Source organism: Glycine max, chromosome 6, assembly GCF_000004515.6.
Source record: "Glycine max cultivar Williams 82 chromosome 6, Glycine_max_v4.0, whole genome shotgun sequence".
In the NCBI taxonomy this organism is placed as follows: Eukaryota; Viridiplantae; Streptophyta; class Magnoliopsida; order Fabales; family Fabaceae; genus Glycine; species Glycine max.
In genome coordinates, this window is record NC_038242.2 from 12,552,616 (window position 1) to 12,564,912 (window position 12,297).

Genomic DNA, 12,297 nt, shown 5'->3' on the forward strand with positions numbered 1-12,297 from the left:
CATAGCATAATAGGTGTCCATGAAACATTTTCCAAATTTCTCGAACCCTGCCTCAAGCTTCCCTTCCCTTCCATTTCTTTCCTCACCATTTAAATTTTCAGTTATATCAAACACACACGTAGATTTTAAGACAAGGAGAATAATTTTTGGACAATCCACTTTGCAAATATCTAATTAAGATATGTTATTTTTCAAAACCTATCACATTAGATTATTTATTATATCTTATATTTTCCCTCTTTTATCCCCTCTCACTATGTATTAAATAGGTTTTTGAGTATCCAAGAATAATTTTTACTAAGACGATTAGAACTCAATTCGTTATTTTTAAAGGAAAAGGAAAGCACAGCTACAAAATAAATTTAGTAAAAAGTTTTCAATTCCAATATTTTAAATTCGTTAGGAATGGATTGGACTTTAAACTTTTTTAGTAATAAACATTTTGGTGGTGAATGATGGTAAGTATAGGATTTCAAAAGATGGTAACAACATGTTCTTTTAATAACTATAGTAAATAAAATTATGTAGGTGTATTATTTAGGGTCCATAAAATACATGTGACACCCTACATGATATTTCGGGACAAATTTCAATCCTTTACGTTAGTCCTGCACAGGAGTATGGACACTCGATTCTTAGCCGTCGGACTCCCTAACCGACAAATTATCTCTAACTTATTAATATTTGAATATCTTTATCTATTGGTAGACAGTTAATTATCTACAAAGTCACACATTATCTATAAGGTGTTATTATCTTCTAGCTTTTATCTATAAGCTACCATTTATCTCTATCTAACATTGTCACTTTGTCTACAAGCTACGGACTATTATTTTTAAGTCAGAAATTATTTGCAAAGGCTATAACAACCTCTACAAATAAGGATCCGCAGCTACGCTTTACTCTTGTAAATATTAGGTTCTATCGAACCCTCAACACATTCCACACACTTCAGCACATCAAGTTTGTGCACGTCTCTCTCCATCGCTCACTTGAGCCTCATTTAAGCATATATTTATTTTATCTCCTAACGCATATACATATTTGAGTATCAAAGTCATTTATTTTTCAAATCCCCTCTCTTGTTCTCTTAAAAAATGTGTATATTCAAACTGACGTGTGAAGTCTGAAAGTCCACCTTGATCACGTCCATCATCCTAACATGTTTTAAATCCAAGTTTTAATAAATACAGTAGGTCTCATTTTTTTATTAATTGACTTCACTTATAATTTTAAGCAATAAAAGAGAGTTTATTAAAAAAGATTATGCTGGCACTTCTCTTTTGATTTTTGAATAATTGAAAGGTGAAAAGGGAGAGGTTCACGGGGATGTCTACGACTCTAAGTGATTTTCTTTTATAAAAGAAAAAAAAAACCATTTTGTGCCTTTTTAATCAGCATAAGTATTTAGAGTGTGTTTAGATACACCTTGTACGATAAACAAAAAAATCATATTTTTAAAGCAAAATATTAAAGTAATATGTTGTAACTTAGGCTTAAACATTCTTTGTGTTAGATTCATATGTTTTTCAAACACACACTTAAGTCCTATAGTTATAGGTGTAAGTAGTAGTGATCGAGAGAAGCTCACAATGGACCACAATTGGCCACTACAAAGGGGTTCACGGCTTTTTTGGATTGATCTGGGACTAAGATTTTCTATATGTCAAAATTAATTGCAGTTGATGCAACAAGATCAAACTATTTAGTTTTTAAAATTACATTTTTATTATTATTTATGATATAACGATTATTTTTATAGTTAGAATATTCACAAAAGCGGCTACATAGAATCCACGCACCTATTTTAAATTTTTAATGAACATCATTTTCTGATGAAGTCCTTTTTCTTCCAACAAAATTCATTGGCAAAGCTTCACAGTATTTTGTCTAGAATCATTCTGGATTCTTTTTTTCAGCTAATCTAGCTGATAATGCAGCACCAAATTCTCCACTGATTATGATATTTTCATGAGAGACTTTCATTGGATTCCTGAATGATAATAGAAAGATTATTTATCTAACGAAGAAAATATCATTATTCTTGAGAAATTACAAGACCTTAAAATTTAATGACTTGGTAAAATAGCAAAGAGATGGAAGTTCCTGTTGGTTTTGAAGCATTTCGAGCTGGAAAAATAATTTTCTAGTTTCAGTAACAAGAGGGACAAGGTAATTAATTTTCCATAATAGTATAATTGTATTCAAATATTCCTTGGACGTTTAAAGAAAGAAAAAAATGATGACTATGGGGGAAAACTACTTAAATTATGATAACCTCTAAATAGGAGAAGTGTGTTGAAAGTTCATAGCGGAGGGGGTGTGAATTTTTATACTTTCTTATTTTTACAGAAAATCTCGCATAGAGATTAGTTTCCTGCAGAGTTACTAATTACACATAGATATATCTTAACTTTTATGTAACAAATTAAGCTCATAGCGGTATATGAACACTGATCCAAAACCATTAGCATCCTCCAATTGTTTTTTTGTTAAAGTTGGCCACTGAAGATGGATATATATAATCTAATCAATGTATTGCCGTTTCTCTAAACGACAAGAATCCAAGAATATTCACGTGAACTATATGTTCCATTTTATAATTTTATTCTCCATGCACTAGCCAGAACAAGAGCACGTGAACTATGTATACAAGTTTGAGGATCTCAATGCTTTTGCTGTGAAATCCCTTCGAACCACTCATGGTTTCACAGTCAGTGAGTGGCTGAGGCCAAAACCGTGGATTCAAAAAATAATATGGAAAATATAGAGCAAGACAACCAAAAGGGCTTGTAAATAATTAAGAAGATAGTAGAATGCAAACAGATAGTGAAAGAGAAAAAAAGAAGAGCAAAGAACGTATTCAATGAAGAAACAAGGGTGTGAGGTTGAGGCAATTGGCATCAACTACAAGATCCGTACAAAGACAACAGAGAAACCTTTTAAAATCTTCACCAAACTTCCACAATTGAATAGGGAAGAAGATGTTCATGAAGCAGAAGATGAACAAAGGTCATGCCGTGGAGTGAGGCATGTCCTCAAAGATGTGAATTGCATGGCCAAGCCATGGGAAATTCTGGCAATTGTTGGGCCAAGTGGAGCTGGAAAAACATCCCTTCTTGAGATCCTTGCTGGTAAAGCTAGTCCTCAAAGTGGTTCTATCTTGGTGAATCAAGAACCTGTGGATAAAGCTGAGTTCAAAAAATTTTCAGGGTATGTTACACAAAAGGATACCTTGTTTCCCTTACTTACAGTTGAAGAAACCATTATGTTTAGTGCAAAGTTAAGGCTAAATCTTCCTCGGGAGCAATTATTCTCCAGGGTCAAGTCACTGATTCTAGAGCTTGGTCTTGGCCATGTTGCTAGGACTAGAATTGGAGATGAAAGTGTCCGCGGCATATCCGGTGGTGAGAGGCGCCGTGTTTCCATTGGTGTTGAAGTCATACATGATCCAAAAGTGCTGATCTTGGATGAACCAACTTCAGGGCTTGACAGTAATTCAGCTTTGCAAATAATTGAAATGCTTAAAGTCATGGCTGACTCTAGGGGAAGAACTATAATCCTCAGTATCCACCAACCCAGGTACAGAATAGTGAAGTTGTTCAACTCATTACTGTTATTGGCCAATGGCAATGTGTTGCACCATGGCACTGTGGATTTAATGGGTGTGAATCTAAGACTAATGGGTTTAGAGCTTCCTCTTCATGTTAATGTAGTTGAGTTTGCCATTGATTCTATTGAGACCATTCAGCAACAACAAAAATTTCAGCATGGTGAGAGTAGAAGTGGTAAGTTTACTTTGCAACAGCTCTTTCAACAATCCAAGGTAATTGACATAGAAATCATTAGTTCGGGAATGGATATCACCTGTGGTTTTGCTAATTCTGGATTGAGAGAAACTATGATTCTCACTCATAGGTTCTCCAAAAACATCCTTCGCACAAAGGAACTCTTTGCTTGCAGGACAATTCAAATGCTGGTTTCTGGACTTGTTTTAGGCTCAGTCTTTTGTAATCTCAAGGATGGTCTAGTAGGAGCAGAAGAAAGAGTGGGTCTATTTGCTTTCATATTAACGTTTTTGTTGTCAAGCACCACCGAAGCTCTACCGATTTTTCTGCAAGAAAGGGAGATTCTAATGAAGGAGACCTCTAGTGGAAGCTACAGAGTTTCATCCTATGCTATTGCCAATGGCCTAGTTTACTTGCCATTTCTACTCATACTAGCCATTTTGTTCACAATGCCTTTGTACTGGCTCATTGGTCTCAACAGAAATTTCACAGCATTTTTGTACTTTTTGATGCAAATTTGGCTGATTCTTAACACTGCAAATTCGGTTGTGGTATGTTTCAGTGCACTGGTGCCTAATTTCATTGTTGGAAATTCGATGATCGCTGGTGTCATTGGTTCGTTTCTCTTGTTCTCTGGCTACTTCATATCAAAACATGAAATTCCAAGTTACTGGATTTTCATGCATTACATATCTCCATTTAAGTATCCCTTTGAAGGGTTCCTAATAAATGAGTTCTCCAACTCAAATAAGTGCTTGGAGTACTTGTTTGGGACATGTGTGGTGAGAGGAGCGGATGTACTTAAAGAAGCAAAGCTTGGAGGAGAGACTAGTAGATGGAAGAATGTTGGGGTGATGGTGTGCTTTATCTTGGTTTACAGGTTCATTTCTTATGTAATTCTTAGGTACAGATGTTCGCAAGGAGTTATCCTAAAAGTATGATACTATGATGATTCTCTCTATCTCGAGGGTTCACATGTCTTGGATTTTTCTGCAGATAGCAAACAAAGAAGATATAAAGTTATATCAACAAGCCAAAAATGTGTGTATATATATATATATATATATATATATATATATATATATATATATATATATAAATGATATTATGTTGGATTGTGTTTTCTAGGATTACTTAATTCACACCACTATCTAATTTAGAGCCTGTTTGGATGCAAAGTAGAGAAAGACCCCTAATGGGCAAACTTAACGAATATCCCAGGAATGAGGAATGAAATAGCTTCTGCTATCTACTCACTCTTGCCACTGAGAGCTTTTGAAAGTTTCAAACTCTCAAAAGCACGCACTTATGACTTATATCCAAAATTTCTCTACTGGAAAAAGTTTCTCTCAAAATCGTTTGTAAATATGGCACTTAACCTTCTTAAGCTCATCTCCCTGGCAATCAAAATGAGCATTACAAAAAGACCCTTAATTTGAAGAAGTGGGTCCCATTAACAAGACCTCGTACCCATGTTGTTTTGAGTTTGATTCAGCGACAGAAAGCAACATAATTATGCTCCCAAACGATGTCATTTCCTCCGTTGAAAAATACTCGTTTTTGATTTCAAAGTGCATCACGGCGAGGAGGGTGAAACTCGCAAACGCCGTGCACGGTCACCTTATCAAAACCGCGCTTTTCTTCGACGCTTTCCTCGCGAACGGTCTAATTGACGCGTATTCAAAGTGCGGCTGCGAAGAAAGTGCACACAAGACCTTTGGCGATCTTCCCAACAAGACCACTCGTTCGTGGAACACGCTAATATCATTTTACTCAAAAACGGGCTTTTTCGATGAGGCGCATAACCTGTTCGACAAAATGCCTCAACGGAACGTCGTTAGTTATAACTCGTTAATATCCGGCTTTACGCGCCACGGGCTTCACGAAGATTCGGTTAAGCTCTTTCGGGTGATGCAAAACAGTGGTAAGGGTTTGGTGTTAGACGAGTTCACGCTGGTTAGCGTAGTTGGAAGCTGCGCTTGTTTGGGTAATCTTCAATGGTTGCGTCAGGTTCATGGGGTGGCAGTTATAGTTGGCATGGAGTGGAATGTGATTCTTAACAACGCGTTAATTGACGCTTATGGGAAATGTGGGGAACCCAATTTGTCGTTTTCTGTGTTTTGTTACATGCCAGAGAGAAATGTTGTTTCATGGACATCAATGGTTGTGGCTTACACTAGAGCATGTAGATTGGATGAGGCTTGTAGGGTATTTAAGGACATGCCGGTTAAGAACACGGTTTCTTGGACTGCTTTGTTAACGGGTTTTGTGAGAAACGGGGGTTGTGATGAAGCTTTTGATGTCTTCAAGCAAATGTTGGAAGAGGGTGTAAGGCCTAGTGCTCCAACTTTTGTGAGTGTTATAGATGCCTGTGCACAGGAGGCGCTTATAGGAAGAGGTAAACAGGTGCATGGTCAAATTATTAGAGGTGACAAAAGTGGTAACTTGTTTAATGTGTATGTGTGTAATGCTTTGATTGACATGTATGCTAAGTGTGGAGATATGAAATCAGCTGAAAATTTGTTTGAGATGGCTCCTATGAGGGATGTGGTAACTTGGAACACATTGATTACTGGGTTTGCACAAAATGGCCATGGGGAGGAGTCACTGGCTGTTTTCAGAAGGATGATAGAAGCCAAAGTAGAGCCCAATCATGTGACATTTCTTGGGGTGCTATCTGGTTGTAACCATGCAGGTTTAGATAATGAAGGATTACAATTGGTGGATTTGATGGAAAGGCAATATGGAGTGAAGCCTAAAGCTGAACACTATGCTTTGTTGATTGATTTACTGGGGAGGAGAAACAGACTCATGGAAGCCATGAGTTTGATTGAAAAAGTGCCTGATGGTATTAAGAATCACATTGCAGTGTGGGGGGCAGTGTTGGGGGCTTGTAGGGTTCATGGGAACTTGGACCTCGCTAGAAAGGCTGCAGAGAAACTGTTTGAGTTGGAACCAGAAAATACGGGTAGATATGTTATGCTGGCAAACATCTATGCTGCATCTGGCAAATGGGGTGGTGCCAAAAGAATCAGGAATGTAATGAAGGAGAGGTGTTTGGAGAAAGAACCAGCTTGTAGTCGGATAGAGTTAAGGAATGCGAGACACGAGTTTGTGGCCAAGGACAAGTTCCATCCACAGGTTGAAGAGATATGTGAAGTGAACAGTAAATTAGTTCTTCATTCGAAGGATGCTGGATATCAGCCTTATACTGATTACCCTTTTCTTCCTGATTATGATGATGATTTCTACTTTAGTTAGGTCAGTATACTCGCATTGATGAGACATGGTGATTACCAAGGATACTACTCTTCAATCATACTCCACTCAGTAAGCTTTGTGAGACCATCTAATAAGAGTGTGGTAGTTTCCATGTAGAGAACATTCAAATGTCCCTTCAACTCAATGATACAAGACTCATGTATTGGAGTGAACATGCATTGGAATGTGTATTAACTGCAACACAAACACACACTAATGCGTGTTTGGGAGCCAAATACAATGGATGCAACTGGTATTTTTTCCAATCCAACGAGAGTTACTTCTATGTTTGATTCCTCAGACGCCAAGCGGACGTTTAGAAGCTTTCAAGAATTAATCCAAACATATCCTAAGTAATAACTGAATGTGATTATATTTGGATTGGTTAGTTTAGTGGCCTTCACTGTACTTGGCTACTGCTGTTGCCGTTGTCTCCTCATGTCTTGAGACGCAATACTGGCATTACATTTGTATTGAAATTTCACCCTATGGCTACATCCAAGTACAATCATTTGATTAACTGCAGCTATTGATTTGGATAGATCAGAATTATGAATGATCACTGCAAGCAATTAATGAGCCTATCACAATTTATTGCCGGCTATTGTTGTATGCAAATGTGTCATCAAAATAAAATTATCCTTGTTTTGGTCTTGAGTTGACTCTTGTACAGTTGGACACAGTAGACCCTCCTTTTAATTTTAATTTTTTAAACTGACCATAGTCAAGGTTCTTCGATATGATGACAATTTTATGGTCAGTGGGGACCACGGTACTTTGAAACTCATAGCCAAGTTTGTCCACCTCATCGTTTATTATGCTTTGAGAAAGTGATTTTCTTAGAAACTGACCCCAGTCAAAAACAACTTATTTTCTTAGAAACTTCCTGTGAGAGTGTGATTCTAGAAGCCTGACTCTCCCAAAATTTTGCTTTGATGAACACTCTAACGTCGCTCTATTCACCCCTATTCAGAGCCAGCCTGCGGTTACTAGACCAAAGTTTCCGAGTGTGTATTTCAGTCAGTGTTTGTAAAATTGATTTTTGTTGAAATTGAGTTTGAAGTAAAGTGATTTATGTTTAAAATGTTGAAGTTAGTAGTAAAACTTGCTATAAGTTTAAAAAGAAAAAGTAAAACTTGTTATAATTTTTTTTTATCAAAAACAAGTTTTTTTAAAATTGTTTCAATACATAATATAATTCGGGCACAAAATCAGGGTTATTGTATAATTAGATTTTAGGTGGTACCGTTGAAAAGTATATTTGATAGTAAAATTAATTTAAAGTCATATTTGGTATCCCTTAAAAAAAATTTAGAGTAAAACTGTGTCTTTAAACTTAATTTTGGAAAAGTAAGACTTAAGATATTTTTATAAATTAAATTATAAATTTAAATCCAAACATGCACTGAATTTCTAGATAGAAAATTAAACATGTAAACATTTAAAATAAATCATGTTATCTAAAATTTCATGATTATACAAATTATTCTTAAATTGCCAGCATCTAGCTAACTTATACAACTGCAATCTGTTATTACTTCTCATTTGTTGTGGTTGATAATTGAAAATGTTCAGAACAGAACACTAGAACATGGACTTTAAAACAACGTGAAATATAATTCGACCGAGTTTTTTTTTTTTTTCTGAAAAGAACATTTGAAGAAAGATAGATGTGGAAAATGAGCATTTTGACCATTTACTTTTACTCCCATCGGAGACGGCAACGACTTGTTCCTTACAAATTCAATTGGAAAAAAAGGAACAAGAAAAAGACAACTTCATTCATTCCCCTTCTCTTATATTCAAAATCACGTTCACCTTTCTCCCTTCACTCATCTCACAAACCATGAGCACAATCCACCAAACACACACTCGTCGCGAAGGTGAAGACAAAGAGTTCAGTTTCTGGGGCTCATCAAACATCATACCTTCTGAAAATGATTGTGATCAACCACAAGGTAATGAATCAAGGCTCAAAAAGGAAGCATACTTTGGAGAAACACACCAAAGAAAAAGCCTTAAATATGAGTATTCACGGTTTTGTTCAACAGTTTCAGACCCTTCAAGGAGCAAAGCTATTTCAGAAGGACAAAGGGAGCTTATGGAGATGATGCAAGACATGCCTGAGTCTGGTTATGAACTCTCTTTCCAAGACATGGTGGTTCATGAGAAGCAGGTGCTGGAACCAGAGCAACAACCACACCAAAATGAAACTTCACTCGAGAACACTCTCATGCAAAGTAGTAGTGGCAATAAAGCTCAACTCAAAAGGGTAAGCAAAAAGAAGAAAAACAAAGGCAATAGTAGTAGACCTGGTCAGATATTGCGGGTCGAAAGCATGGACAGTGAAACCTTCCTCCTCAAGTTGTTCTTTCCTATTTCTCTTGATTGGATGAAGAAGGATAGAGCAAAGAATGGCTCCAAGGTTTCTTCAAGATCATCATTGCAGGAATCTATAAAACAAGTGGGAAAAGAATGGAGAATTAAAAAACTTTTCCTTTCAGGAGACAACAGAGAAGATGGCATAGGTCAAAAAAATGGTGGCCGCATCAATAGTGACATAAACAGGTAGATACTGAAATTTTCCTTTTTCTTTTCTTTTGATTTCCCGCGTGCATCTTCCTTCATAAGCAATCCTATTTGAAGTATGGTCAACACTAAAATGAGATTCAAACTTTGATTTGTCACGTTGCGAGGGTAATAGTCTCTTCTGCTAGACTCAACTCGTGTTAATGATTTTTTTCCTTAGTGCATCTGTATTAGATTATGATGATGGTAATGACTATGATGTAATTGAAGTCATCAAATATGACAGAAAATAACATAGTCTAAATGAAACAAATATCATATATTATCCACTAATTCTTTTTTGTTTTATCAGGTATGATCATCACAGCTTGTCCCTCTCGCATGGTTGCTGGCCATTCCTTCCTTATGCAAAAAGCAAAACAAGGAATCTGTGAGGATAACAAACTAATAATATGAATAGTTCTGTTCCTTTGGAAGCTTGAGGTGCCATGGAAATTCACAACAGGAAAAAAAATGTGAAATAGAAGGAGACACCATAGGTTGTTTTTCAATTCCTTGGTTTAGTTAGTACTTAGTAGTAATGGCATTCATTTGCATATTTGATCATCAAAATTTCTCTTCTGGTGTTATGGGAAAGATGTTGGGGAAACGGTCCGGGGCATGTAGTGTAAGCTACAGGAATTAACCTTTGCTTCTTTCACTGTATCAGTTAAATATTTGTTAGTTAAAAAACCATAACCTCGTTATAGTGAGTCAAGGAGGCATAATAGAGTAGCATACAAATATGGACATGTACCTTGTACGCTCATTGTTCTGAAGTCTCATCATAGAGAAACGTAAGATCACAGGACTTACTTTTGGTATGCCACAGCACTTAAAACATGTAGAGTTTTGTAGTCTGTTCGTGGAAACTTCAACTTTATCTGAGTCGGTGTGTTTTGAAACTTTTGCTCTGTTCTCATCATGACCCAAATCCTGTTGGTTATGATTTTAATATTATTTAAAATATTATTTTTCACCTGTCAAGAATATTATGATTTTAATATTCTTGACTTGTAAAAATAATTAAAAATGAAAAAACAAAGTGTTTATTGATAAGCTGGCAATCGTGTGGGGAAAGAACGATTTTCAAATTTGCTAACTTGTCACTAGCAGGCAGCAGCAAATGGATTGAAGTTTAAACATTCATCGTAGTGACAGGTTAGCAAAATTATAGAATTCCTAACAAAATTTGAGTTTGAGGGATCCTAAAGATTTAAATAGAGAAAGTTTGACGTGACTGAGAAAGATGTAAAGCCACAATGATACATACATCTAGTTAAGATAAGTATCAGCAACATACTCTTTAATATAAACTTTACACACAAAAATTAACATTCAAACACCACACGAAGGGTATTGATGTCCAATTAATCACTGAATTAATTTGAGAGCCTTTGGTACTTGGTAGCATGGGCAAGTAATTGGGTTCAAATAGATATCCATCTATGACTTGTGTAACATCATGGTTATTTGAGTATTTGAGGTAGGCACATCTTGTACTTATCTTAAGTACTCTTTATCTAATGAATTTTTAGCTTATCAAAGACAAACCATACTATATATCAAAATTTTAAATTGCTCTAACATAATATCTAAAAATGTTGTTTTCTGTTCGACTTCCAGAATTGATATATCATATATGATGGTCTAGAAAGTCATTTATATGTATTTTGTTATAACATAGTTTTGGAAATTACTTTCCAAAATGGATATATGTTGTTCTGGAAACTAATTTTCTGAACTGTAATTTAATAAAAATAAGGTATACTTGAGAATAAAAATATAAAGAGAAAGAAGTGAATGTACTTAGTAAATGTATGGTGTAAATAGCAAGTATCTAAAGAACCCAACCTAACCTAAAAGGAAAAAAAGGCCTTACTTTCGTAAGGGTCAAAGACCCATTAATTCCAAATGGTATTAGACTTTTGATTTTTATACTTTCCATTATTAATTAGTATACCTCCCTTTCTTTATTTTATATTTTTATTACCAAAATACCCTTTATCTATAACTCTATAAACAGAATAGCCCCATTTGGTTTCATCTTTTTTCTGGTCATTTTTATTATTATAAACTACAACATTTATTTTAACTTCCAAGACAATTATATATTTAAAAAACAACTATTATCAAGGGAATAATCTCATTTGATATCATCTTTCTTCTGGTTATTTTTACCTTCAACTATTATAAAATACCACAATGTTTATTTTAACTTCCAAGAACGATTGTCTAGTGTCAAAGGAAATTGTCTTGCGTCGAGGGAGTTTGTCTGATGTCCGGGGTAGTTGTTTTGACAAGTAAGAGGGCAACAAGTTGATCGAGCCCCAAGCATGGACAAGTGTCGTCTGGTGTAAAGAGTAGTGGCCTCAACAAGAGTGAGAGTTATAGGTCTGTCAAGCTTGTCAAGCCCCTAATCCTGGACAAGTGTTGTCCAGGTTGCTTTTGTCAAGTTGTCCAGGGTGAACATGCTTTTGATTTTGCAGGTGAGGTCTGACGTGTCAGGTGAGGAAAGTCTTTGTATTTTGACAACTCTACTCTTTTCTAACCTTTGGAGAACACATTGAAGACATACGTTACGTTAGTTTGTTGATGTAGGCATGTGTGGTGCACGCGCAATACTCGTGCATACGCGTCTCTCATGGAGTGGGCACGTACTAGAGATATGATGTGTGGG

General features: G+C 35.8%; 3 protein-coding genes across 4 annotated transcripts; all 3 read left to right on the forward strand.

Moving 5' to 3' along the window:
• The first annotated feature begins 2,642 nt into the window (after positions 1 to 2,642).
• LOC100811164 (ABC transporter G family member 5) lies at positions 2,643 to 4,821 on the forward strand. The gene has a single exon (XM_006581708.4). It carries the CDS (start codon positions 2,867 to 2,869, stop codon positions 4,727 to 4,729), a length of 1,863 nt encoding a protein of 620 aa, XP_006581771.1. The 5' UTR covers positions 2,643 to 2,866; the 3' UTR covers positions 4,730 to 4,821.
• Positions 4,822 to 4,926: 105 nt separating this feature from the next.
• Positions 4,927 to 7,961, forward strand: LOC102666224 (pentatricopeptide repeat-containing protein At2g21090). Its single transcript, XM_006581709.4, has one exon. The coding sequence runs from the start codon at positions 5,304 to 5,306 to the stop codon at positions 7,047 to 7,049; it is 1,746 nt and encodes a 581-aa protein (XP_006581772.1). The 5' UTR covers positions 4,927 to 5,303; the 3' UTR covers positions 7,050 to 7,961.
• An 802-nt stretch (positions 7,962 to 8,763) lies between these two features.
• On the forward strand, positions 8,764 to 10,522 carry LOC100811694 (uncharacterized). 2 transcript variants are annotated; one of them, XM_006581710.4, is made up of 3 exons: positions 8,764 to 9,007; positions 9,101 to 9,617; positions 9,931 to 10,522. In XM_006581710.4, exons 1-3 carry the CDS (start codon positions 8,896 to 8,898, stop codon positions 10,010 to 10,012), a joined length of 711 nt encoding a protein of 236 aa, XP_006581773.1. In that variant the 5' UTR covers positions 8,764 to 8,895; the 3' UTR covers positions 10,013 to 10,522. The 2 variants fall into 2 exon arrangements, with proteins under 2 accessions (XP_006581773.1, XP_014631961.1); XM_014776475.3 differs by having other exon boundaries at positions 8,767 to 9,617.
• The last annotated feature ends 1,775 nt before the right edge of the window (positions 10,523 to 12,297 follow it).